The 23587-nt window shown below is 44.1% G+C and overlaps 1 protein-coding gene across 1 annotated transcript; it reads left to right on the top strand.

Annotated features, from left to right (window-relative positions):
- Positions 1 to 5558: 5558 nt before the first annotated feature.
- LOC306965859 (BTB/POZ domain-containing protein kctd15-like) lies at positions 5559 to 22919 on the top strand. Its single transcript, XM_079560430.1, has 5 exons — positions 5559 to 6011; positions 9520 to 9695; positions 14591 to 14735; positions 20230 to 20532; positions 22740 to 22919. Exons 1-5 carry the CDS (start codon positions 5985 to 5987, stop codon positions 22899 to 22901), a joined length of 813 nt encoding a protein of 270 aa, XP_079416556.1. The 5' UTR covers positions 5559 to 5984; the 3' UTR covers positions 22902 to 22919.
- The last annotated feature ends 668 nt before the right edge of the window (positions 22920 to 23587 follow it).

Here is a 23587-nt window from a genome sequence, read left to right as displayed (position 1 = left end):
AGCTAGCCTGCATTAAAAACAGTGTGACCCGCTCCACAGTGCACCTGAGGCAAATCTCTTATAACACCAGACTAACCATATAAATGTCTGTGTCGATAGAATAATGTTTGGAATATAACTGACCTTGCATCACATGAATGATCGCATTTTGAGGGACTATTTTCTTGCAGATCACTCCGCCGCTGCGTAGCTTATACAACCATGAAGCTGATGCTGCTCAAATATAAGTTATTTTAAATGCAAAATGGTTAAAATTACTCTATGGACACAGACATTTATATGGTTAGTCTGGTGTTATAAGTGATTTGCCTCAGGTGCTCTGTGGAGCGGGTCAGACCGTTTTTAATGCAGGCTAGCTGATACCATAGAAATGCGCTAGCCTAGCACTAGCCTAGCACCACGAAACTCTTCAAATATAAGAACTGCATGAAATACAACAAAAAAAATCTCCAGAAAGCAACACTCTGGATAACTAGGAAATGAGGCCCTATGTCAAAAATCCTGAAATATCCCTTTAAGAGGTGAGTAAATGTATCTGAGTACTACAAACCTCTGCTCTTGAGTAAATATTTTGGCTACTCTACCCACCTCTGGTAAACACATTAACAAACAAACTATAGTGTGATACTTATACCAAAACTCTTTAAATATGAATTCCTTTCCCCATCACAATAGTGCATTTCCCTCCTCTACCACTAGAGGGCACTAACCACCAACTCTATCACACATACACTACCTCAACTATACTGCACAGTGGAAGTACTTCATAGCATTACTTGAAGTACAGATACATGCACAGATAAAGTTATTTCTCCAAACCTCTTAACCCCCACCTGAACGAAGCACAGTTTGGCTTTACCCAAATCTAAAAGCTTCTGGAACAAAGGGTTGAAATTAGCGACGAAAACGTTGATGAGAACACAACCAAAAAAAGCAACAAAAGAGCCATAAATAAGCAACAAAACAGAGACAAAATAATAAACAAAATAAAACCACCAATTGAAACCTGGTTCGATCTATTATTCAGATTTGCGAAAAAATAAATAGTTCTGTGTTTAAAGTCCAAACGTGAAGCACCTTCTCTTGTGTTTTGACCTCAAACAGCTGAGATCAGAGAGACTCTTCAGCCCGTCCTCAAGAGAAACCTCTGAATAACAAAGGTCTGCATGGTTTAAACGACAATCGCTGCATTCAAGTGTAGAGGAAATTTAAATAGAGCCACAGTCTGAGGGTCTACATTGGTTCATCTGCAGGTCTTAAGCTGTAGGTCTGGCCAGGGGGGCTTTTGTACATGTTTTGGGATGAGGAAATTGTGAAATTGCAGATGCTTCGCCCGGTTTTAAGTAAATACTGGGGTAATCCATGTGAAACTAAAACCTCATATATAAGGCATTAAATGATTTGTGCCAAAGCCAATGGTGATGTTATGTAGAACAACCTTTTGCCTCCAACAATGGCAGAGGAACGCGCTTCTCCTTGGTCCTCATGGCGGGGAGCTGACATCGCTGTGATACCACCCCCTGGTGGCCAGGGGCGACTCCAAGAGACACTTGGGAGCATTGATTCTAATGAGACTTCCGGCGTAGAGCGGCTTTAAAGGAACAGGCCACCGTTTTTCCATACTGAGAAATGTTCTTACCTTAGACGAGTTGATGTGTACCTGTCTGGTCTTTGTGCCCGTGTATGAACATGGTCTCTTCCAACTTCACCCCTGTTTGGAGCTATAGGAATATGTTGGGAGAGGCCAAATGCTAACAACATCTTTGGTCGTTTTGCGTGACTGAGGGCACACACAAAGAACAGACAGGTACGCTGGTTTTGTTTTTGTTTATCAGCTCGAAAAAGAGGAAGCCTTTTCAGCGCATTTATTGGCTCCAGAGCCTGTCAATACCAGCTCTGGAGCTCTGTGGAGGCTCCGCCCACCCTATGAGCGCAGGGCTTCCCGCCTTTTTGCCCTTTTAAGGAAGAGGAGTAGGAGGAGTTTGAGCGGCCATGTAAGTTTCACACAGGACTCGGGACCTTTTCTAATATCTCTAATTATTATATCTATGTCCTCCAACCAGACTCTGGCCGATACGGGGCGAGGGCAGGGGGGAGTGGAGGAGAACACGTGCTTTTGTTTGGGTCGCATTAATTACGGCCGAGTGCAGACCGGTGTTCCATCGAGATACACTACAGCAGGACCGGCTGTGCATCTCCTCTCGGAACACAGAACATAATGAGGTATTTAGCTTGACTTATAGAAGCCCATAATGCTAAAGGAAGAACATGAGGCAGCACCATGTAAACGAGGGAAAGAATGTGAAGCCAAATCAGTGCCCACTGGCTGCTCAGCTTTTTGGCCACAACACTAGGGGCCGCCATTGCTGTAGTACCAAATCGCTGCTGGTCCCCCATTGAAAAGCATTGGATTTTTGGAACTATCTAGAGCTAGATATTCCTCCTGTGATAATGCTGGGTTAGTCACAATTAAGGGGACCAGGCTGGTTTTCATAAGAAGAATTTTAGAAATCTCGTACTTAATGAGGGTCGGACTGTTAGCATCGGAGCTGCGCGAGCTACACGTCACGCAAAGGGCCGAGTCTACAGTGAAGATCCCGCCCTTATGCCCTTTTTAGGAACATGCTTCATCAGAGCTGGGGAGGGGGAGTCTGTAAACCTGCCATGATTTCCCCCTCGAGCGTGGTCATTATGGTAAACGAGGAGGACGTCCATTATATTTACAGTCTATGGGCCATATCAGCTGCGCTCAGTACTATGAAGGTAATAAACCAGGCCTCGGTCAACCTTTAAGTCAAATAGAGCAACAGCTGCACACATGCAAGATGAACATTTTGTTTGGAGCAACGCTGTCCTTGCGCCAGGTGGAAGATCGGGCCCTTTGTTGTGAAAAAGAAAAGGTGTGTACATTCTGTCAGCTTTACAGGCTTTTGCTCATTCTGTCCAATGTACGTTCTAAATATCCAAGCTTCCTCTCATTGAAAATCTTTAATACGGATCTGTGTTGTTTTCGGGCATTGAAAAACCTGTGCAGTGTCTTTTCTGTCAAATGAACTAAGGTGAAATTGTGGCAATAGAACAAAAAAACTGAAAGCATTACTTGATCAGAAAGAGGGAGAGCGACAGAGCGACAGAGAGAGAGAGAGAGAGAGAGAGAGGGGAGGGTGATTAGACGGTGGAACAGCCTGAGGAGCACATCTCCATCTCACAGAGCTGCAGTAATTGAAATGGCACAGTTCGCCTTGGGCCCGGAGCACAACACAAGAAAATACAGAGAACAGGCCACATCTGAGAGACAGACAGGCCCGGGTTTAGACCGGAATATAGGCCTGTCCTAACTCCCACGTCACCGACCCTGATCCTGGCTAAAGGAGTTAAAAGGACTTACGCAACCTGGGCTAAACCCAGGCAATGAGAGAATCTGTTACAAAAAAGGGCTAAAAAATACATCACATATAAAGGTCTGACTCTGACTTTCTCTGAAAATCTGAAGTTCGACATTGGTGCAGGAAAATATAGGCAGCGTCATACAAGGGGGCGTGGCCAAGCCGAGCAGGAAGTAAACCTCTCATGAACATTTTTTTTTGTACTCTTTTTCGCGGTTCTCAAAATCGGATCCATATGGATGTTTTTCCCCAGCAAATTGTTCAGCAGAAGCAAAATGGCACTCGTTAGTACACTCGTTCGCCAACGTTAGCATATGCAGCATAAAGCTAACGTAGCTTCCTTGCTAGCATTTTATTTAAAGGAACAGGCCACTGTTTTTACATACGGGAATATGTTCTTACCTGAGCTGAGACGAGTTGATGTGTATCTGTGTGGTCTTTGTGTGTGCGCTCAGTCACGCAAAACGACCAAAGATGTTGTTAGCATTTAGCCTCTCCCAATGTTCCAGCTCCAAAAGGGGGTGAAGTTAGAAGCGACCAAGCTCTTCCACGGGCACAAAGACCAGACAGGTACGTATCAACTCATCTAAGCTCAGGCAAGAACATTTCTCAGTATGGAAATACGGTGGCCTGCTCCTTAAAAGTAGATTATTTATGGGCTCTTGAACCACTCTGAGGTCATAAGTCGTTGTTTTCAAGTGGGAAAGATACCAGTTACCAGTTGCCTGGAACGCACAGCAATGCTACACCAGTTAGCTCATACGATGCTAACGCTATATGAACGTTTCTCCAAATCAGATATAATCAAAAACTACATAACATTATGTTGAAAGCTGTGACCAAAAGTAACGTCACTGATGCAGTGGTTTAGTTACAGTTTTAACATTAGCTGCTCCTCCACTGGGGGGCGCCATTACTGTCTTTATCCCGCATTCAAACTCGTAGCAGTCTGGAAGTTATAATTACCAGTTCGAGCGGCGTTCCAAGGTATATTACACTTGGGAGGTGGGAAATTTACCAGCTACCAGTCACCTGGAACGAATGGTGAATGGTGAAATATCAACATATTTGTACAGTTTTAAATGTTGTTTGTTACATCACTAACTTCTGATCTGGGGCTGCTGCTGTCAGGCCTAGGTTCAGCAACACTCTAAGCCCAAAGAATGAGATCAGCTCAACATCCTGAATCCATCCATCCATCCATCCATCCATCCATCCATCCATCCATCCATCCATCCATCCATCCATCCATCCATCCATCCATTTTCTTCCACTGGTCTGTTGCCGGGTCGTGGGGGCAGCCCCCTATGGCTCCTCCTGCAGGTGGTGGGTCCACAGAAGGACGGCCTCATGGTTCTAACCGGCCTGTTGGTCTCTCATAAGGGGCTTCTGAATCGCTCTTTATCTGACCCATCACCTCGGACCTGTTTGCCATGGGAAACACTACCAGGGGCACAAAGCCCCCCGACAACAGAGCTCCAGGATCATTCGGGCTCAACATCCTGAATGACCAGGTTATTCCCTCAGTGGGTTTCTTCTTCCCTGATGGCACCGGCATATTCCAAGACGATGTCAGGATTCATCAGGCTCACAGAATGAGCGGGTCAGTATTTCCATGTCCATGACAGAGTCCAGATCTTATTCCCATTGAGAATCTTCGGGTTGTGCTGGAGAAAGCTTTGCACAGTGGTCACACTCTCCCATCATCGATACAACATCTGGGTGAAAAATGAATGCAACGCTGGACGTTTTTGACATTGTAAAAGCTTATTGAAACAACACCAGAGCAAATGTGCTGTAATCAAAGCTAAAGGCGCTACAAAGAAATGTTATTCTCTTACTTGAGTCGTGCATTTAATTACTGAATACTGAATACTTGCCTTAAAATGTAATTAGGAAAATATGCCGTTACTTTGTCCAATCAGTTCCTTGATTCTGAATACGTAAACAACTTTTCCCCCGACGGTTTTAATCTTTTCTGTCTCTTATTGTTATGAATATGAAACTGAAATGTAAAGATTGACTACTGCAATGTAGGCAAGTAACTGTATCCTAAATACCCTCAAATGAGTAACTTGAATCCACTCAAAATAGCCTGTTTATAAACGGCTATAGAAGCCAAAGCCCATTAATGATAAAGGCTCCTCCATTGCAACACCCCAGCCAACCCCAGAATACCACAGCCTTCATCCGCATCGCCTCGGTCCACGTTCTTACATTCGGGGTCCATTTTTTTTTTTAATACAGCTGAACACTGGGGGGATGTGCGCCCTGGAGGTATGCAGGGGGCTGGCTCCATGCATGCGGGCTGTCAGAGCGCTCTTCCCCCGTCACAGTTAATCCAGCGTGGGCCCCCGGGCGAAAGCGAAGGGCCCCGGGGCACTTCTCCTCCGCGCTCTCCCGCCTCTTTTGTGCTCTTTCTCCGACTCGTACGCATTCACACACTCTCGCACACACTCGCACACGGACCGACGGAGCGCGCGCAGGCTGCCTCAGAGCGGACAGAACCAGAGCCAGGGCGCAGCAGCAGCACCAGCAGCGGTGGATTGTGTGGAGGCTTTTTACGCAGCACGAGTGCGCAGTCGCCCGGTCACGAGAATGTCAACGGTGTCGGTGTCCTCGCAGGTAGGCTGTGGTAACTTCCCACCGAGGCACTTTTCGGACGTGTCCTCTCATCCTTAATCGTAATACAATCTTATTTTACTGTTGCATTTACAGGGGTTCCGTGCGTAAAAGCTTATCAACATTTAAACCCCGTGTTTTACGGATTAGCGATAGTTTAGGCTCATCATGGTTCAATCCAAAATGAAATCCTCTGTAATCCCGGAACTATTCCTTGGATTAAATATCTAATTATACTGATTAAATACTTGCCTTGTTATGTTTAGACAGGCTTCGAATAACACTTTCCCGAACTTCATTTACAATGTGTGTATCTTTTACAAATATCGATAAACCAACGATATGAATTAGAATTGCATGATATGAAGTTTATATTTGCGATTTGTGAAGGCTAATACGTCATTCGGCTTGTATGACAATGTTGAAGTAGTTAGCATTTAGGGAATAATTGAACTTTTAAGGTTAGCTCGCATGCTAATCCTCCCGTCATTTCGGTCGCGTGGGGGCGGCAGCGGCGTGTGGGAACGTGCCTTTTCAAGTACCCGTATTTGATTAAAGAGTAAAACTCACGAAAATACAGTCCTGCCGATTCGATTAACGGGTTATTATAATGTGAGAAAAGTGTGAAATGAGGTGTAAATCGCGGTTCAAATGTATCTTACCGTAGGCTCTGTGTAAATTGATGGGTTTTTTGAACGGAGTACGGCGCGTTCCGTCACATATAGTTTGGGGGGTCTTTTCACGCTGGGGAATAGTGTCTGCAGAGGTTTGCCAGCTGCGAGTCTATATTTAGCTCTAAACGTGACCTCCACAGCACCGCTCTTTTGGTTTGTACAGGGCAGGAAGAGGTCAAACCGCACCGGTACCGTACGATTAAAGATGCTCAGGTTTGGATTTACTTTGTTGGACCGGTTTCATCCAGATTTCATTCTTGAATCGCAACTTCATTTGCTCATCTACGATAAGCGAGAACTTGGACCTAAACCGGCGATAGACGAAGACTTTTTGTTTGGATTAACCGGAGCATTTGAAAGCTGAGGCCCACAAAACTGATCAGAACTTTTGTGTCGGGTTGTTGCTGCGGGTTTGTCACATTTTTGAAACGTTTTCGTCTCTTTTTTAACATGTTTTTGTCTCTATGTTGTCTCGCTTTCGTCTCTTTTTGATCATGTTTTCGTCCCCTTTTTAACATGTTTTTATTTCTTTTGTAACATTTTTTTCGTCTCTGTTTTGTCGTGTGTTCGTCTCCTTTTTCTGTCATGTTTTTGTTGCTTTTTTTGAATTTTGTGGCTTCTTTGTCTTGGTTTTGACACATTTTTGTTGTATTATTGTTGCTTCATTGTTGCTTTTTTTGTTGCATTTTTTAAGAATTTTTAACACGTATTCGTCTCTTTTTTGTCTGGTTTTCGTCCCTATTTTGTCTCATTTTCGTCTCTTTTTTTCTCATGTTTTCGTATCTTTTTTGTCTGGCTTTTGTCTCTATTTTGTCGTGTTTTCTTCCCTTTTTTAACATAATTTCGTCTCTTTTTTTGTCATGTTTTTGTTGCTTTTTCATCTTTTTTATTTCATGTGTTTTTGGTCACATTTTTGTTGTATTATTGTTTCTTCTTTGTTGCTTTGTGGTCACTTATTTGTTGCAGTTTCACACCTGTTTTCGTTTGATGCTTTTTTTCAAGAAGTTTTTAGATTTGGGTATAATCTTCTTTAGAAACTGTGCTGGGTTAAGAGATTAAAGTCTAAAACAGGATAAATGTGTTCCAGGCTAAATCAGCTCTAAATCAAGTCCAAACATGTGTGAACTATATTTAGTATGAGACTTTGCATTTCTATATTATGAAGCATGTTTTCCTGATCCTACTCCACAATAGTTATTCTAATCACGAGCCAAACCAGACGTCAGAGCCGGAGCTGGAGCTGGAGCAGAGAGGGGTAGCTGCGTGTGTCAGTTTGCCCAGAGGCGAGTGCACGTCCCGGGGCAGAAACGCTCCCCCCCTCCCCTCCCTCCTGCGGGCCTGGTGCCTCCTGTTCACCTTTCATGCTTCAAAGCTCCTTTTTACAATCCAGAGAGTTTCAGTGAAGAGAGGAGGAGATAGAAGGAGCGGGAGGAGGAGGAGGGGGCGAATATGGAGACCGATGCTGGCGCCTCGGGGGGGGGGTTTCATTAGAGTGGACGGGACTGATGTGAAAATTTCAATAATGCATTTTAAATCGAAAATGAAGTGGGGTGTTAGTTGCCTGGAGAAAATGTCAACAAATACAGAATTAGGCTTATATTTCATGGAGACGGCGGCAGGTGGAATGGATAAATAACTAAATAATGGAGCAGTTCAATTATAGTCAACATTTGAGTTTGAGGAAAAAACATATTTCAATGCAGCATTTTACATTTTTCCTCAATATGTCAAAACATGGCGCCTAAATATCCCATATCAGAATCAAAACAAGGCTTAAATTGAACTAAATTTGGGAATATTATGACCAAAACTGAACTTCTGTACATATTTAAATCACTTTGTGTTGTTTTGAAATGTGTAAATCTCAGTCAGATTGAAGACCTCAGTGATTTTGTGTTATACGCTCAAGAACATTACGAGTTATCGAACCCGGGGCTTTAACCAAGTGATTTTCTCCAGTTCAGCTTTACCCAAATCTAAACGGTTACAGCCTGTAGGCCAGTGTTACGCCTCATTGTAACTTTGTAGCTGATTTCGTCCGTAAAATCACCAGGTCCTCTTTGTGCCGCATGTGTCATCCTGTGCTTCCTGTTTGTTTGGGCCGAGTGTTTCCCTGGGATTGACCTGACAGGCGCTGCAGGATTGGCCAATTCTCCTCGATTGTAAACGCACCACGCGATTATCGTGATCGACCTTTATTAAAATCACGATTTGATTAAAATTCAATTAATCGCCCAGCCCTGTAGTCCCCATTTTGACGTTTCTATTCATAGCTCTTTTGCCACTTTACTGTTTTTCTTTGGTCACTTTTTTGCGTTTTCATTCTAATTTTTTGTCTAATTTTTGTTGTTAGTTTCTTCAAGAAGCTTTTAGATTTTGGTTAAGAGGTTCATGTATTAGATAAATAATAATAGTTCTATGATAGGCAGAAACAGTGTTCTTCCCTTACGCTATAACAGATCAGTATTTTTATAAAACACAGTTAAAGGTCTGGGTGCGTCAGCTGTTTGCCGACTATTCATCAAAATATCCGACTCAATCTAAGGTTGATACAGTTTTGTAGTTGAATATATCTTAACCTCAATGTAGACATGAACCTATTAGTGTTATGTTTAGGTTTAGAGTTAGAAGTTCGATATATTGAGGCAGGAAAATATCACAATAAAGGATATGATTGACTGTAAAGACACTCTATACTGTCAACTCTCAAGCATGAATACAAATCACAGTAAACCTTTGTTCTATAAGTGCATAATCACGTCGTAAATCCACTCAAGCTGCAATAAACATGAAACATAATGTTTGTCTCAACGCCCCGCCTCTGTCTTCTGTCCCAGGACGGTCGGAGCTTGTCCCGCCTGTCGGTCAGCCGCTCCCCCGCCTCCCCCCTCACGTCGCAGGGCATCCCGTCCCCGGCCCAGCTCACCAAAGCCAATGCCCCGGTGCACATCGACGTCGGGGGGCACATGTACACCAGCAGCCTGGCCACCCTCACCAAGTACCCGGAGTCAAGGTAAGAACTAGGATAACATGATAACTGAGCTGTTTGCTTTGGGTGCAGTACAACTCCCGGCCAGCAGGGGCAGCGGGTTGTTGCTGTTTGAAAGACATTGATAATATTGGGCTTTGCGGGTGTGATGGGTGTAGTTATTGCCCAGAACGGAAGGGTCAGAGGCCTGGATGATCTTCTCAGCTGCTCTCACTTTGCCCTGGAGGCTCTTAGAACAGGATGCAGCTCCAGAACCATCTCACACAATGATGCAGCTGGTCTGGATGCTCTAAAGCAGGGGTCCTCAAACTACGGCCCGCGGGCCAAATCCGGCCCGCGAGATGATTTAATCCGGCCCCCCACTTGTAGAGCACAAATCCCTGAGTTTGTCAAAAAAAAAAGTAAGTCTCTAGCCCATTCCTGTGCGGAGTTAGGATATTTTAACTAAATAACCAGTTTACTGATTCCAGCCACTAGGGGGCAATTTGAATAAATAAAAGATAATTCCACAGGTGTCCAGCAGAGGGCACAGAGGGTACATAATTTGATCTGAAAATAAAAATAAATGGAAATTAAAAGAAAGTGTGAAGACTTGATTGCTATTTTTGCAAACCACTACAGTGAAATAAATATGAGCCTGAATCAAGTGTTGATCTTGTGGATATAGTCGTGGGGACGACTGTGCAGGCGAGTCATCTCTACTTCACAATGAGGCATTTTGGTCTGAGTCATACAATTCTATATTATAGCCAACCCGGTCCGGCCCCCCATCACAGTCAGGAACAATAATGTGGCCCCCAGAGAAAAAAGTCTGAGGACCACTGCTCTAAAGTGTCCCCATGGCCAGTGATTTAGTGTTTATGGACCAGGCACTGTGAGGTTATTGGGGAGCTTTGGGAAGCCGGGTCAACTTCCTATCTGCACAAAAGCAAAAATGACTTTAGATTCTCGTCTGGTGAAGTCAGGATAAGTTTTGGGGTAGATCTCTAAAGGTGTGGCCGCCATTTTACACCATGCATGTTTTGGACAACTTAAAAGATACTTAACCTCTTGAACTGAGCACATCTTCATCCAGTTTGGCTTTATCCAAATCTAAAAGCTTTAAAAAAAAAAAAAAACAGCTTAAAGATAGTGACGAAAACGAGGATGAAAACCAGTCGAGAAGCTTTTAGATTTGGGTAAAGCCTAACGGGAGAAAATGTGTTTCAGTTCAGGCGGTGGGTAAGAGGTTAAAAATAGGGCCTTGCAATATGGCCAATTTTCACAATTTTAGTTTAAAGCAGAACTAAGTAACTTGTTTACCTTCATAAATCCCTTCCGTAGTCCCTCTGGGTCCCTCTGATTCTGTTTGTAATATTGTCCCGATTTTAGACCTGGTTCAGACCTTACTATTTGGTTTTCTCTTGAGTCCGAGTTTCAGACCTTGTTTGTTTGTTTTGTTTTGTTTGTTTGTTTTTCTTCATTGTCCCCATAGGCCCTTAGGCATAGGACCTTACATAGTTTTGACATGCTTGGTTTAGTCCTGGTTTAATCCCGGTTCAGTCCGTGATATTGTCCAGGTTTAGACCCATTGAGTCCTTGGGTTTAGACCTGGTTTAGTTCAGGGTAATCCTAGTTTTGTTCTGGTCTGTCTGGTGTAGACCTTGATTTCAGTCTCTGCTCCGTCTTGGTTTAATCCAGATTCAGTCCGTAATATTGTCCCGGTTTTAGACCTGGTTTAGACCTAGGTTTCTAGTTTTCTCTTCAGTCCAAGTTTCAGACCTTACATAGTTTTGACATGCTTTGTTCAGTCCTGGTTTAATCCTGGTTCAGTCCGTGATATTGTCCTGATTTTAGACCTGGTTTAGACCTAGTTTTCGCCTAGTTTAGACCCAGTTTTTTTTTTCATTTTTAATCTGATTGAGTCCTTGGGTTTAGACCTGGTTTAGTTCAGAGTAATCCTAGTTTCGTTCTGTCCTGGTCTGTCTGGTTTAGACCTTGATTTCAGTCTCTGCTCCTTTTTGGTTTAATCCAGATTCAGACCATTTAGTTGTTTCGCCTGGTTTATGTCTGGTTTATGTCTGGTTTATGTCTGGTTTTTGTCTGGTTTTTGTCTGGTTTAGGTCTGGTTTAGGTCTGGTTTAGGCCTGGTTTAGGTCTGGTTTAGGTCTGGTTTAGGTCTGATTTAAGTCTGGTTTAGGCCTGGTTTAGTCTTGGTTTAGGTCTGGTTTAGGTCTGGTTTAGGCCTGGTTTAGGTCTGGTTTAGGTCTGGTTTAGGCCTAGTTTAGGCCCGGTTTAGGTCTGGTTTTGGTCTGGTTTAGGTTTGGTTTAGGTCTGGTTTTGGTCTGGTTTAGGCCTGGTTTAGATCTGGTTTAGGTCTGGTTTAGGTCTAGTTTCGCCTGGTTTAGGTCTGGTTTAGGCCTGGTTTAGGCCTGGTTTAGGTCTGGTTTAGGTCTGGTTTTGGTCTGGTTTAGGTCTGGTTTTGGTCTGGTTTAGGCCTGGTTTAGGTCTGGTTAAGGTCTGGTTTAGGTCTAGTTTCGCCTGGTTTAGGTCTGGTTTAGGTCTGGTTTAGGCCTGGTTTAGGCCTGGTTTAGGTCTGGTTTATATCTGGTTTAGTCTTGGTTTAGGTCTGGTTTTGGTCTGGTTTAGGTCTGGTTTAGATCTGGTTTAGTCTTGGTTAAGGTCTGGTTTAGGTCTAGTTTTGCCTGGTTTTGGTCTGGTTTAGGTCTGGTTTAGGCCTGGTTTAGGCCTGGTTTAGGTCTGGTTTATATCTGGTTTAGTCTTGGTTTAGGTCTGGTTTAGGCCTGGTTTAGGTCTGGTTTAGATCTGGTTTAGTCTTGGTTTAGGTCTGGTTTAGGTCTGGTTTAGTCTTGGTTTAGGTCTGGTTTAGGCCTGGTTTAGGTCTGGTTTAGGTCTGGTTTTGATCTGGTTTAGTCTTGGTTTAGGTCTGGTTTAGGCCTGGTTTAGGTCTGGTGTAGGTCTGGTTTAGGTCTGGTTTAGGCCTGGTTTAGGTCTGGTGTAGGTCTGGTTTAGGTCTGGTGTAGGTCTGGTTTAGGTCTGGTTTAGTCTTGGTTTAGGTTTGGTTTAGGCCTGGTTTAAGTCTTGGTTTAGGTCTGGTTTAGGTCTGGTTTAGTCTTGACAGTAGAAGCAGTGTGTGGAGAGATCACAATATGACAATGCCTCTGATAAAGCAGGTCGTCATGGCGATCAGATCAGGATTTGATTGGGTTTTTTGGGTGGTGTAAGTTATGGATTATTGCAGAGTTTTTCTCACATCTCTTCTCTAGACTCGCCCTCAACATAAAAGTCTGACCTACGACCTCGTGAGCGCCGCCTATAGAACATTCTCAGTCTCTCTCAGATTCCAGAGCGGTTCTCGTGTCTCGCTCTCACTCAGGGCGATCCCTCTCGCCGCTCCGTCTTTCAAAGCGCCGCCGCGTATCCTTCACCTCTCGCTTTGAGCCCACACAATTAAAACCTGCCCCGCGTCCGTGTCTCTGGGCTTTTCTCTAAAAAACTCAAAAGAACTGGAGAGAAGTCTGAGGCTGAAAACCGCCGCGGAGGACGGCACAATCCAAGGGCGAGAGGAAACGTGCGGTGGGTAAATTATGAGTTTAATTTGAAGTAGGAGCAGAAGTTTCTTTGAATGGTCTGTCTGAGCATCTGAGATCTTTTTACAAACTCATCCAAAAACAAAATGCACATGGATTTCGTACATTAGCTCTATTTTTCCTCATTTAGTTCCATTTTAGCCTCATTTTGGTGCTGATCTACTGTTTTGTCCGATTTGCTTGCTGAGCTTTGACGAGTTGCTACATACCTGTCTAGTCCACGGAAGAGCTTGGTTGCTTCTGACTTTGTCCTCGTTTGGAACTATAGGAATATACTGGGAGAGGCCAAATGCTAACAACATGCTATCCTGTCTCACCGGCCTGGAGACTAGTTGGAGACTCGAGTCGCTGCTGGTCATGTTGATGTCTCCGAAACACGTTCGATTTCAGTGGAGACCACATGGAGACTTGAAAGTGTCTCAAGCAGTTATTTCGTGAATACTATTTGTCGTGTAACGTTTCTGTGACGTCCCTGCAATGTCTGTGAGACCTGTCGGATACCAAGGAGATCTTAAAGAGAGTCCATATGACTCTGTTAGATCTCCTTGGATCCGACAGGTCTCACAGACATGCAGGGACGTCACAGAAACATCTCAGAGGTTGGGGACCATAAATAGTGTTTGCAACATTGCCACAGCAGTTTCAGACCGCGTAGACTTCTCAGAGACCACACAGAGACCATGCAGAGACTCGACTATCTGGAGACTTGCCATTTCTGTGACCAGCGGAAACTCAAGTCTCCAACTAGTCTCCAGGCTGGTGAGATAGACGCCTCAGTCAGAGTTGCGGAGTCGTGGCAGTCTCAGCAACGTCTCCACATCTCTCTCCGGTGAGATAAGCCCGTTAGCTCTTGTGACCAGAAGGAGCTTCTGTGAATGGAAGCAAAAGATCCTTAACTCAACCAAACCCAGTCCAGTCGACGATTTATGCATCACTTTCCTGGACGAATGAGAGCCTTCACAAACACATTCATGGGCGTTTTTGGCTTTTAGGTTCATAGTAGGGACGATACACTTTTGTTGGAGGAATACGATGCATATTGCAATACATGTCATTATAACGAAATGCAACTCAGAAGATGGGTTTTCAAAGGTGATATTAAATGTAAAGCAGTCCGACGTTGAGTCAAACAAATAGAAAAGTACAAACTACAGCCCTAGTACATGGGAAGGTTCGGCCTCTGCACTCATTATTCATGATCTCCACACTCACTGGTGGTCAGAGACTATTGTAGCCACAGTTGCCCAGGGCTTGGCTGCCAATGCGACTGACGAGCCTGAAAGCTTTTCTATAGAAATGCCCTCATGTGTGTATTTCCTGTGTTTGCAGAATCGGGCGCCTGTTTAACGGCACGGAGCCCATCGTCCTGGACAGTCTGAAGCAGCACTACTTCATCGACAGAGACGGAGACATCTTCAAATACATCCTGAGCTTCCTGCGCACCTGCAAACTGCTGCTGCCCGACGACTTCAAGGTGCGAAACACGAGAACCAGACGGCCATAATGTGTGCGTTTACTTGCAGTCGAGTATCCCGGTTACTAGACATAATCCGGTTAGGGCAGTTTTGGGGATGCAGTGTTTATTTGGGGCAACTCAAATCCCCTGTTTATGATCAAATAAAGGATCCCGGCCTGGGCTGGGTACTGTTAAATATTTTTCCAGCACTTTAGCAATACTTGGTTTTCGATACCGATACCTGAATGATACTTTGTCTGATACCTATACTGAAATATTTGTCATCGAGACCCAGAAAACAAAACAATAATGTGTCAGAAGATGGAAAATTTTGGCAAAATTATGGACAAATTGTGTAAAAAACAAAGGGGGAGAAATGGGGCAAATATTGGGAATAAAATCTCACGCAATTTTCACACAACTAAGAAAAAGAGGCTGTTTTTCATTCATTGTTAGTAAATAAGTAAGTAAGTGCTTTATTTGTCATTCTACAACTGTACATCAAATAGTGTTCAGGTGTTAGTCCTGAGCTGCTGCGACTGCCACTATACGGCCTCAGTGAACCTCTAAACCAGGGGTAGGCAACGTCAGGAGCAGCACATTACCTCTGGCCCTCAAGATGAATTTGAGAAACATTATTATGCCAATAAGAGATCAAAGTACCTATAAACCTATAAAATGCGAGAAATTGTGTCAGCAGGTATAGGGATTTTTTTTTTCAATTTTCAATCTGAAAGTGCATGGAAACAAAATTATTGTTATTGTGTTGTTTTGATCTCTTAAGGGCGTATCTACTATTTGTTCAATAAAAACCTGTGTGGAAAATACTATATTTTATACGATATATGGCAAATTACAGTTTCATTCGGGTTGCGGCTTGTCATCCTAAGGTCACGATTAGGTCCCGAAGCCGTACCACTTGAGAACCACAGATGTAAAACATAAGCATTTGCAGAAAAAAATATGAACTTCAGGCTAAGGCTACTATGGTGAGCTGTGTGCACCGCCTCCAGAGCGTGGTGTCCTGCACTGATCAGCTCCTCCTCCCTCTTCCTCCTGCGCAGCTCCCTCCGCCCCACAAGGGTCTTTCACCATCTTCTGGGAAGAGTGTAGCAGTCAATCTGGTTTATTCTCTAGTGAACGTCCATTATCCCAGTAGGATAGCTTCGAGTCTTGCCCGGATACCTCCTTGTTTGTCCCTTCCTTGTTTCCTGTAGCTCCTCGTGTGTCGCCTCCTCTGTGCTGCAGGTGTGGAGGCTCTTGGTGCCTCTTCAGAGTTTCAGAAGAAGAAGCGTGCAGGTCTCAAATGTCTTTAGCTCATAAGCTAGCTGTTTGTTTACCTTTAAAGAGCTGCTTCTTCAGGACCGTTATGGACTCTTTGCAGTAAAAAAAAAAAGTATCCAGTAAAACATTGTGTAGCAGAGGGCAAAAAGACAGCTATATCAAGAGAGAGGGGGGTTGCTGCTTGTTTAGTGTGCTTTCACTTGTGTTGTTGGGCTGATTCTTGTGTTCGTTCAGGGGAGTTCTGGGTAAAATTGACTGAAAAAGAGATCCGTCTTTTTTCACCCTTGAGACACGATTCGAGCCGTTCAAAAGCATCAATCTCAGTATAGAAAAGTATCGCTTCGTACCACATACTGTCACGATATATCGCAAACTCGATATATCGTCACAGCGATAGCCCTCATTTAAACCCATCATCTTTTATAATTTCATCAACACCAAACTATTCCGCCCAAATCCTCCAAACATCCTGGAGGTCTGTACAAATGCCCGCGGGCCGTTTCGTTATCTGCATTTTCCCCAGAATCCCCCTCCTCCGTCTTCCCTTTCTTCTTACACCATCTCTGCCTTTTTAATCAGTCCAACGCGTGGCTCCGGGGCGCGAAAGAGGTCGACGAAGTGTAGCTGAGAGCGCCGAGCGAGCGCGGTGTGTGTTTTGCTAAATGATTATGTGCAGAAGCAGGCGCGGCATATTGGATCTTTCGCTCTCATCTCTCTTCCCCCTGTAGTTAGTCTGTTATTTTCTATGTGCAGATGACTAAAGCGCCCCGGGGGGAAATAAGGGCTTTTTATAAAACGCATGTATGGTTTGCTGAGAGGAGAGAGAGAGAGAGGGGGGAGGGAGGGAGGGAGAGAGAGGGAGGGGGGGGGGAGTTGACTTTGATGGAGGAGTGAATGGCCGCGGGTCACTGTGTCTTTGCTTCTCGTCTGCTGCTGCAGTGAGAGGGAGAAAAGGCGATGTGCAGGAGACGCCATTGTGTGGAATAGAGAAATGTGTCTTTTATAACAGAGGCTGACCGAAAAGACTAACCTTTCTATATATTACGATAATGTTGAGCTGTCGGGTTCAGGAGGCAGGGTTAGATTTGGGAAGCTGAGTGAACAAGAGTGTTCAAAAGAGCGTAGTTTGAGGATCAAAGAAGTAAGTTTTGAATAAGATTGATTTATCAGTCATTACGTTTACATGTAAAGTCTAGTCCAACTACGCCAAGTCCTGGTTTAATCCTGATTTAACCTCCTAACTAGGGATGCACCGATACCACTTTTTCTAAAACCGATTTCGGGTACGAAGCATTTTCTTCAACATGCTTTTATTTATTACTTTTTCACAGCAGATTGGTTAGTAATGAGAAGTTATTTCAAAATTGTACAGATGCCATTTTATTTATTTATTTATTCTATATAATTTAGAGACAGAACAGCTCATATCCAAAAGCTCCTCAATGCTTGTGCTTTATTCATTTATGTATTTTTGTTTAAAGGAATAGGCCACCGTTTTTACATACTGAGATATGCTCTTACCTCACTTTAGACGTGTTAATATATCCCCGTCTGGTCTTTGTCCGTGCGCTCTGCCAGGCAAACGGAGCACATACGCAGCCTCTCCCACATGTCATATAGCTCCAAAAAAGCTCACGATAGAAGCTACCAAGCTCTTCCACGTGTTCCCTATTTAAATAAAGTTACGTGAAGTGTTTTCATGTGAAGTATATTTACACAGAAATGTAACATGTCGATTTTATAAGCAGATAAAAAGGGGGACTATATTGTGAGGCGTAATGATACGAGGAGTAAAACGTCCGCGCAGTAACTCCTAAAGGTTATTGACGGAAGTGAGCGGGGGAAGTCTTTAGGAGTTACTGCGCGGACGTTTTGCTCCTCGTATCATTACGCCTCACAATATAGTCCCCCTTTTTATTTGCCTATAAAATCGACATGATACATTTCTGTGTAAATATACTTCGCATGAAAACACTTCACGTAACTTTATTTAAATAGGGAACACGTGGAAGAGCTTGGTAGCTTCTATCGTGAGCTTTTTTGGAGCTATGTGACACGTGGGAGAGGCTGCGTATGTGCTCCGTTTGCGTGACAGAGCGCACGGACAAAGACCAGACGGGGATATATTAACTCGGCTAAAGTGAGGTAAGAGCATATCTCAGTATGTAAAAACGGTGGCCTATTCCTTTAACAATAGTATTGAGATGTTGCTTATTACTACAGATAAATGGTCTCTTTTCTCCTTTACTTCAGCTCCGTGTGGATTTTCTCGTGTGTTTATAGAAACTTATCCAGTAGCTTTAGCATTTTCATTGTTTTGCTGCAGCTCGTTTTCGATCAATATAAACATGCTGTATCTCTTTATTTTGGATTTTCTGAGGACTTTTTAGTCGCTGGGAAAGTTTTCAGCTGAATAAGCCCCTGGGCATAAAACCGCGTAAGAATCGCCAGAACTGTTAGCCGTGAGTTAGCAGCTAGTTTAGCAACATTAGCATCATAAGCCTGTATCTTGTAAACACTGCAGACTTCACGCTGCAGCACTAACAACATTTAGCTCTGGTTAAATCCAGCACAGACTCTCATTTAGGGAGTGTCGTCTGTAATAAAGTCAGCTCTATGTGGAATATTGGATTTCAGCTTTACTCAAATCTAAAAGCTTGAAGACTGGAGCTTACAGCCTATAGGTCAGTGTAATGCCTCAAGACCTTCAAAACTGATCTTAACTTTCTGACACAGTCATGTTTGTCATGTTTTGGGAGATTTTTTGTCATCTATTGTTGCTTTATCATCGTTTCCTATTTGTTGCATTTTCGTCACATTTTTGCCACTCTTTTGCTGCGTTTTCATCCTCGTTTTCGTCGCCATTACGACACTCACGTAGAATATGACTCCAAATTACTTTTTCAAAAATTCCAGTCAAACCAGTCTTGTTTCAATCTACATGACATGTTTTATTTAAACTGATTGCCTTTGGGAGGCCTTTACCTCGCCATTTCCTGTTGACCTTTGTTTATTGTGACCATTGTGACCTTCACCTGCCTTAAGCTATCTGAACCTGTTCCTACAAATGCACACATGTTGTTCGCCGACGGCTCCACGGCCCATTTAAATTGAAAGTTCTTTCCCCACACAAATAAATAGGGAAGCCAGATGCAATACTAAAGCAGTTTATCATTAACACCTTATAAGATGATGTTTAGTGGCCGGTGGATTTCCATATCCGACCCCACAAAAAGGAGAAACTTGACTGAACATGAGTTTGTACATTCATTAATGATTTCTAACGAGACTCTGGCCAAATCAACATCTGCATCGTTCATAATTTGTGATGTTTGGTGGCTAATGCTAACGGCTATAGGAAAAATACAGGCTAGCAGGCTAACGGGCACTGAATAGTCTCCCAGACTAGCCGACTTGGATCTAACTTGTCTCTCTTTGCTATCTGTAATGTCCTTCTACAATACACCATGGTCTACGCTAGGGTCGCCCCCAGTGCTTAAGCTCAAATCCAACTAAAACTCTAGGACAAAGGTTGATTATTTGTGTTTTAGCGGTCACTGCTAGTGGCTAGGGGCTAAAGGCTAAAGGATACTGTTCTACATCGGCTCATAGATATAAGAACGAAGACATAGCCAGTTCCACTCAGCCCCATTCATAGTAATGATCCTGAGTGGTCTGCGAAATTAACATGGCTGCTCAATCTTCTCTTACGAAGCCTGTTCCTCGCGGGTGGGCGGAGCCTCCACCGAGCTCCAGAGCCTATCAATCATACATTAAGGCTTCCACTTTTTAGTGCTGATGAAAAACCAGCTTGGTTAAAAATATGACACTTACCCCGGCGTTGTCATGTCAAAGTCTTCATAGAAATGCTGTTTACCAAGTGTCTTTTGGAGTCGCCCCTGACCACTAGGGGGTGGTATTACAGCAATGTCAGCTCCACACCATGAGGACCAAAGAGAAGCGCTTTCCTCGCCCATTGGATCAGCTACATCAGGCTACAGCCCTATATGCAGTCATTTTAAAGGCCTTGTATCTAGTTGATGGTTTTACTGACTGATAATTGAATAAACCGTGATAGAAACCAGAAGTTTGATCAAAGACGGGACCAGACTATGTTTGGTAAAGAACGTGTGGGTATCTCAGTGTGACGTGTCACGGCGTGTGGGCTGGCGTTTTGTCTGCCTAAAGCCCAGGGAATATTGAATAACGTTTCTCTCTCTCTCTCCAGGACTTCACGGCTCTGTACGAGGAGGTGCGGTTCTACCAGCTGACGCCGATGGTGCGCGAGCTGGAGCGGTGGCACGCGGAGCGCGAGGCCCAGAGCCTGGCGGGCTGCGAGTGCCTGGTGGTCCGCGTGACCCCGGATCTGGGCGAGAGGATCGCGCTGAGCGGAGAGAAGGTCCTGATCGAGGAGGTCTTCCCAGAGACCGGAGACGTCATGTGCAACTCGGTGAACGCGGGCTGGAACCAGGACCCCACTCACGTGATACGCTTCCCCCTCAACGGCTACTGCAGGCTCAACTCCGTACAGGTGAGGGACAAGTGATCATATTATAAAGCAAACACACAGACAGGAGAGGAAACCCAAAGTAAACAACAAAGGGCTTTTATGATGTTCTTCAATAAAGCTTAAAGGCACACTGCGTAACATCTCTGTTGCTACAAAACATGCTCCTAATGAACTGTTCCACACAGACAATGCTATAGATGTGGATGAAGACCTGACTTATATAAACCTCATAATTGGCTTGTTGACGGACACATGTTCGTTTGTTCATTTTATTATATGTACTAGCTGAGACCCGGCCTTCGGCCGGGCCTCGCTAGTCTCCACATTTGATATCCTGAGATTATGAGTGATGACAAAGAAATGTCCAACCCGTCACACAGTTCAGCTGTAGAACAGTGGTTCCCAACCCATTCCAAAAACTATGGCCACTACAAATGTTTAAAATAATGAATGCAAAAAATAATATCAAACAAACAGCAATTGGAGTGTTTGATGCACCCGTGCTCCTTTCTTATTAACTACAACGACAATATGCTATGTTATATGCTAAACTCAGGGAATAGAATTCAAGAGACAGTGGAATAATTATGGATAAATATTAGGGGTTCAGCTGTAACGGTTTAGTTCACGGTGCAGGACCCGTGGCTTGGTGCATCACGGTAGTGCACAATAAAACAAATAATGAGTAGGTTTTGAACTGAAATAGCCTAATGAGCGTTGTTAGACAGTATTTATAACCTTACAATAAAATTGGCAATGCTTTCAAAGCTGCTTTAGAATAAAATGTACCTCTGGGCTCACAATACGTGAAAGCAAAATAGAAAACAAATGGTACAGCAGGAAAAAAAAAAAAGAAAAAAACTACGCAGTGCAGGCCATGCGCTCGTTAAGTGGTAGTTTCATTTTCGCTTTTACTCACACGGAGGATAAATCAGTCGGAGCAGCGCGTTTGATTAGAGGCTCGTGTTGGAGCAGGTTTTGGGCAGGAGAGACTTAAACAAAGACACGCAGATGTGTTTTGGAGGATGTACCTGTACCTGTGCGGAGCGTCTACAGCTGCAGTTTAGGGTGAGTGACGATGGCACACATCGCCCTGTTTGGATGCGCGCGCGCACACATACACGCCTGCGCACGCACACACACACACACGCACGCACGCGCACACAGCCCTGTTTGGATGCACGCGCGCACACATACACGCACGGACGCACACACACAAACGCGCGCGCACACACACAGCGCCCTGTTTGGATGCGCGCACACGCACGGCAGTCAGATCTCGTGCACTCGCGTTTTTGTGACGGCGGGTTGTCCTCGGACAGCAGCACCGCAGCACCACGGCTTCCTGGTGTTCCCAAACGGTCTCCCATCCCAGTTCTAACCAGGCCCGTCCCTGCTTAGCTTCAAAGTCGGTATGGGAAATAAACATGGCGGCGCCCAGGCGGCGGCCATTGAGATAGCGTTTTCTATAATAGATTAAAATAATTGCTTGTAATTGATTATATTAAAGGGATATTTCAGGATTTTTGACATAGGGTCTCATTTCATGGTTATCCAGAGTGTTGTTGATTTCTGGAGATATTTTTTTTTGTAATTCATGCAGTTTTCAAGCAGAGTTTCGTGGCGCTAGGCTAGTGCATGTCTATGGTATCAGCTAGCCTGCATTAAAAACAGTGTGACCCGCTCCACAGAGCACCTGAGGCAAATCACTTATAACACCAGACTGACCATATAAATGTCTGTGTCCATAGAATAATTTTTGGAATATAACTGACCTGCATCACATGAATGATCTCATTTTGAGGGACTATTTTCTAGCAGATCACTCCGCCGCTGTGTAGCTTATACAACCAAGAAGCTGATGCTGCTTAAATATCAATGCAAAACAGTTATAATTATTCTATGGACACAGACATTTATATGGTTAGTCTGGTGTTATAAGTGATTTGCCTCAGCTGCACTGTGGAGCGGGTCAGACTGTTTTTAATGGAGGCTAGCTGATACCATAGACATGCACTAGCCTAGTACAAGCCTAGTACCACGAAGCTCTACAAATATAAGAACTGCATGAATTTTAGAAAAAAATATCTCCAGAAATTAGCAACACTCTGGATAACTAGGAAATGAGGCCCTATGTCAAAAATCCTGAAATATCCCTTTAAGTAAAAATGTCACAGGGCAACTTAAAGACAATGTAACTTTGACCATCCCTCTCTCTGTTGGTCCAGGTGTTGGAGCGTCTGTTCCAGAAAGGCTTCTCCGTCCGAGCGTCGTGCGGTGGAGGCGTGGACTCCTCTCAGTTCAGTGAATACGTCCTGTGTCGCGACCTCAAACTGTCCCAGGCCCTGACCGCCACGCCCATCCGCATCAAACAGGAGCCGCTGGACTGAGGCCATGGACGCGAGGGGGGGGGGGGGGGGGGGGGGGGGCGGGGTGGACAGATCCAGGGGACGCCAGGAGGACGAGGAGCGAGGAGGGTTAGAAGAACGAAGCGCAGATGCTCCAGGGATTCCACATGTTTCTGAGCTCCCATGATGTTACCGCCATGTTGTTCACTGCAAAAACTAAACATCAAGCATGGGTTTAAAGGACTTGATTTGAGAAGATTTTCACTCACTCACTCGGACCAATAACACTTTGCTTGTTTGACGACATTTCAGACTACGGTTCTACGGTCATTTTGCTTAAAATTTTCTCTCCCCATTTGCTGATAAATCAACCTGAAATAAGGACAAAATGTCATAAAGTGCATATGACAGGTTTTAATGCTGTTGAAAATATGACTTATTTAGACAGATAGCATCTGTTGTAAGTAATAATTGTCATTTTATTTCAGTGAAACAGCAAATTAATGAAGAACAGCTGTGCAGAAAAGGTTTTTTTTCTAAAGCTGCTGACAGGAAGTGACATAGATAGAGGTGAAGTTCCATAGCAGTTTGACCAGTCTAGATAGGACATGGCCACAGTAATACATTGGAATGAATGGCAATTCTGGCGGCCATCTTGTGATACCAGTGTCGGGTATCGGGCCGATACCACATGCTTGTACTCATACCTGTACTCATTAATGAGGTCC

Source organism: Gobius niger (genome assembly GCF_951799975.1).
Source record: "Gobius niger genome assembly, chromosome: 7".
NCBI classification, from domain to species: domain Eukaryota; kingdom Metazoa; phylum Chordata; class Actinopteri; order Gobiiformes; family Gobiidae; genus Gobius; species Gobius niger.
This window is presented reverse-complemented; position numbering and strand designations above follow the sequence as displayed.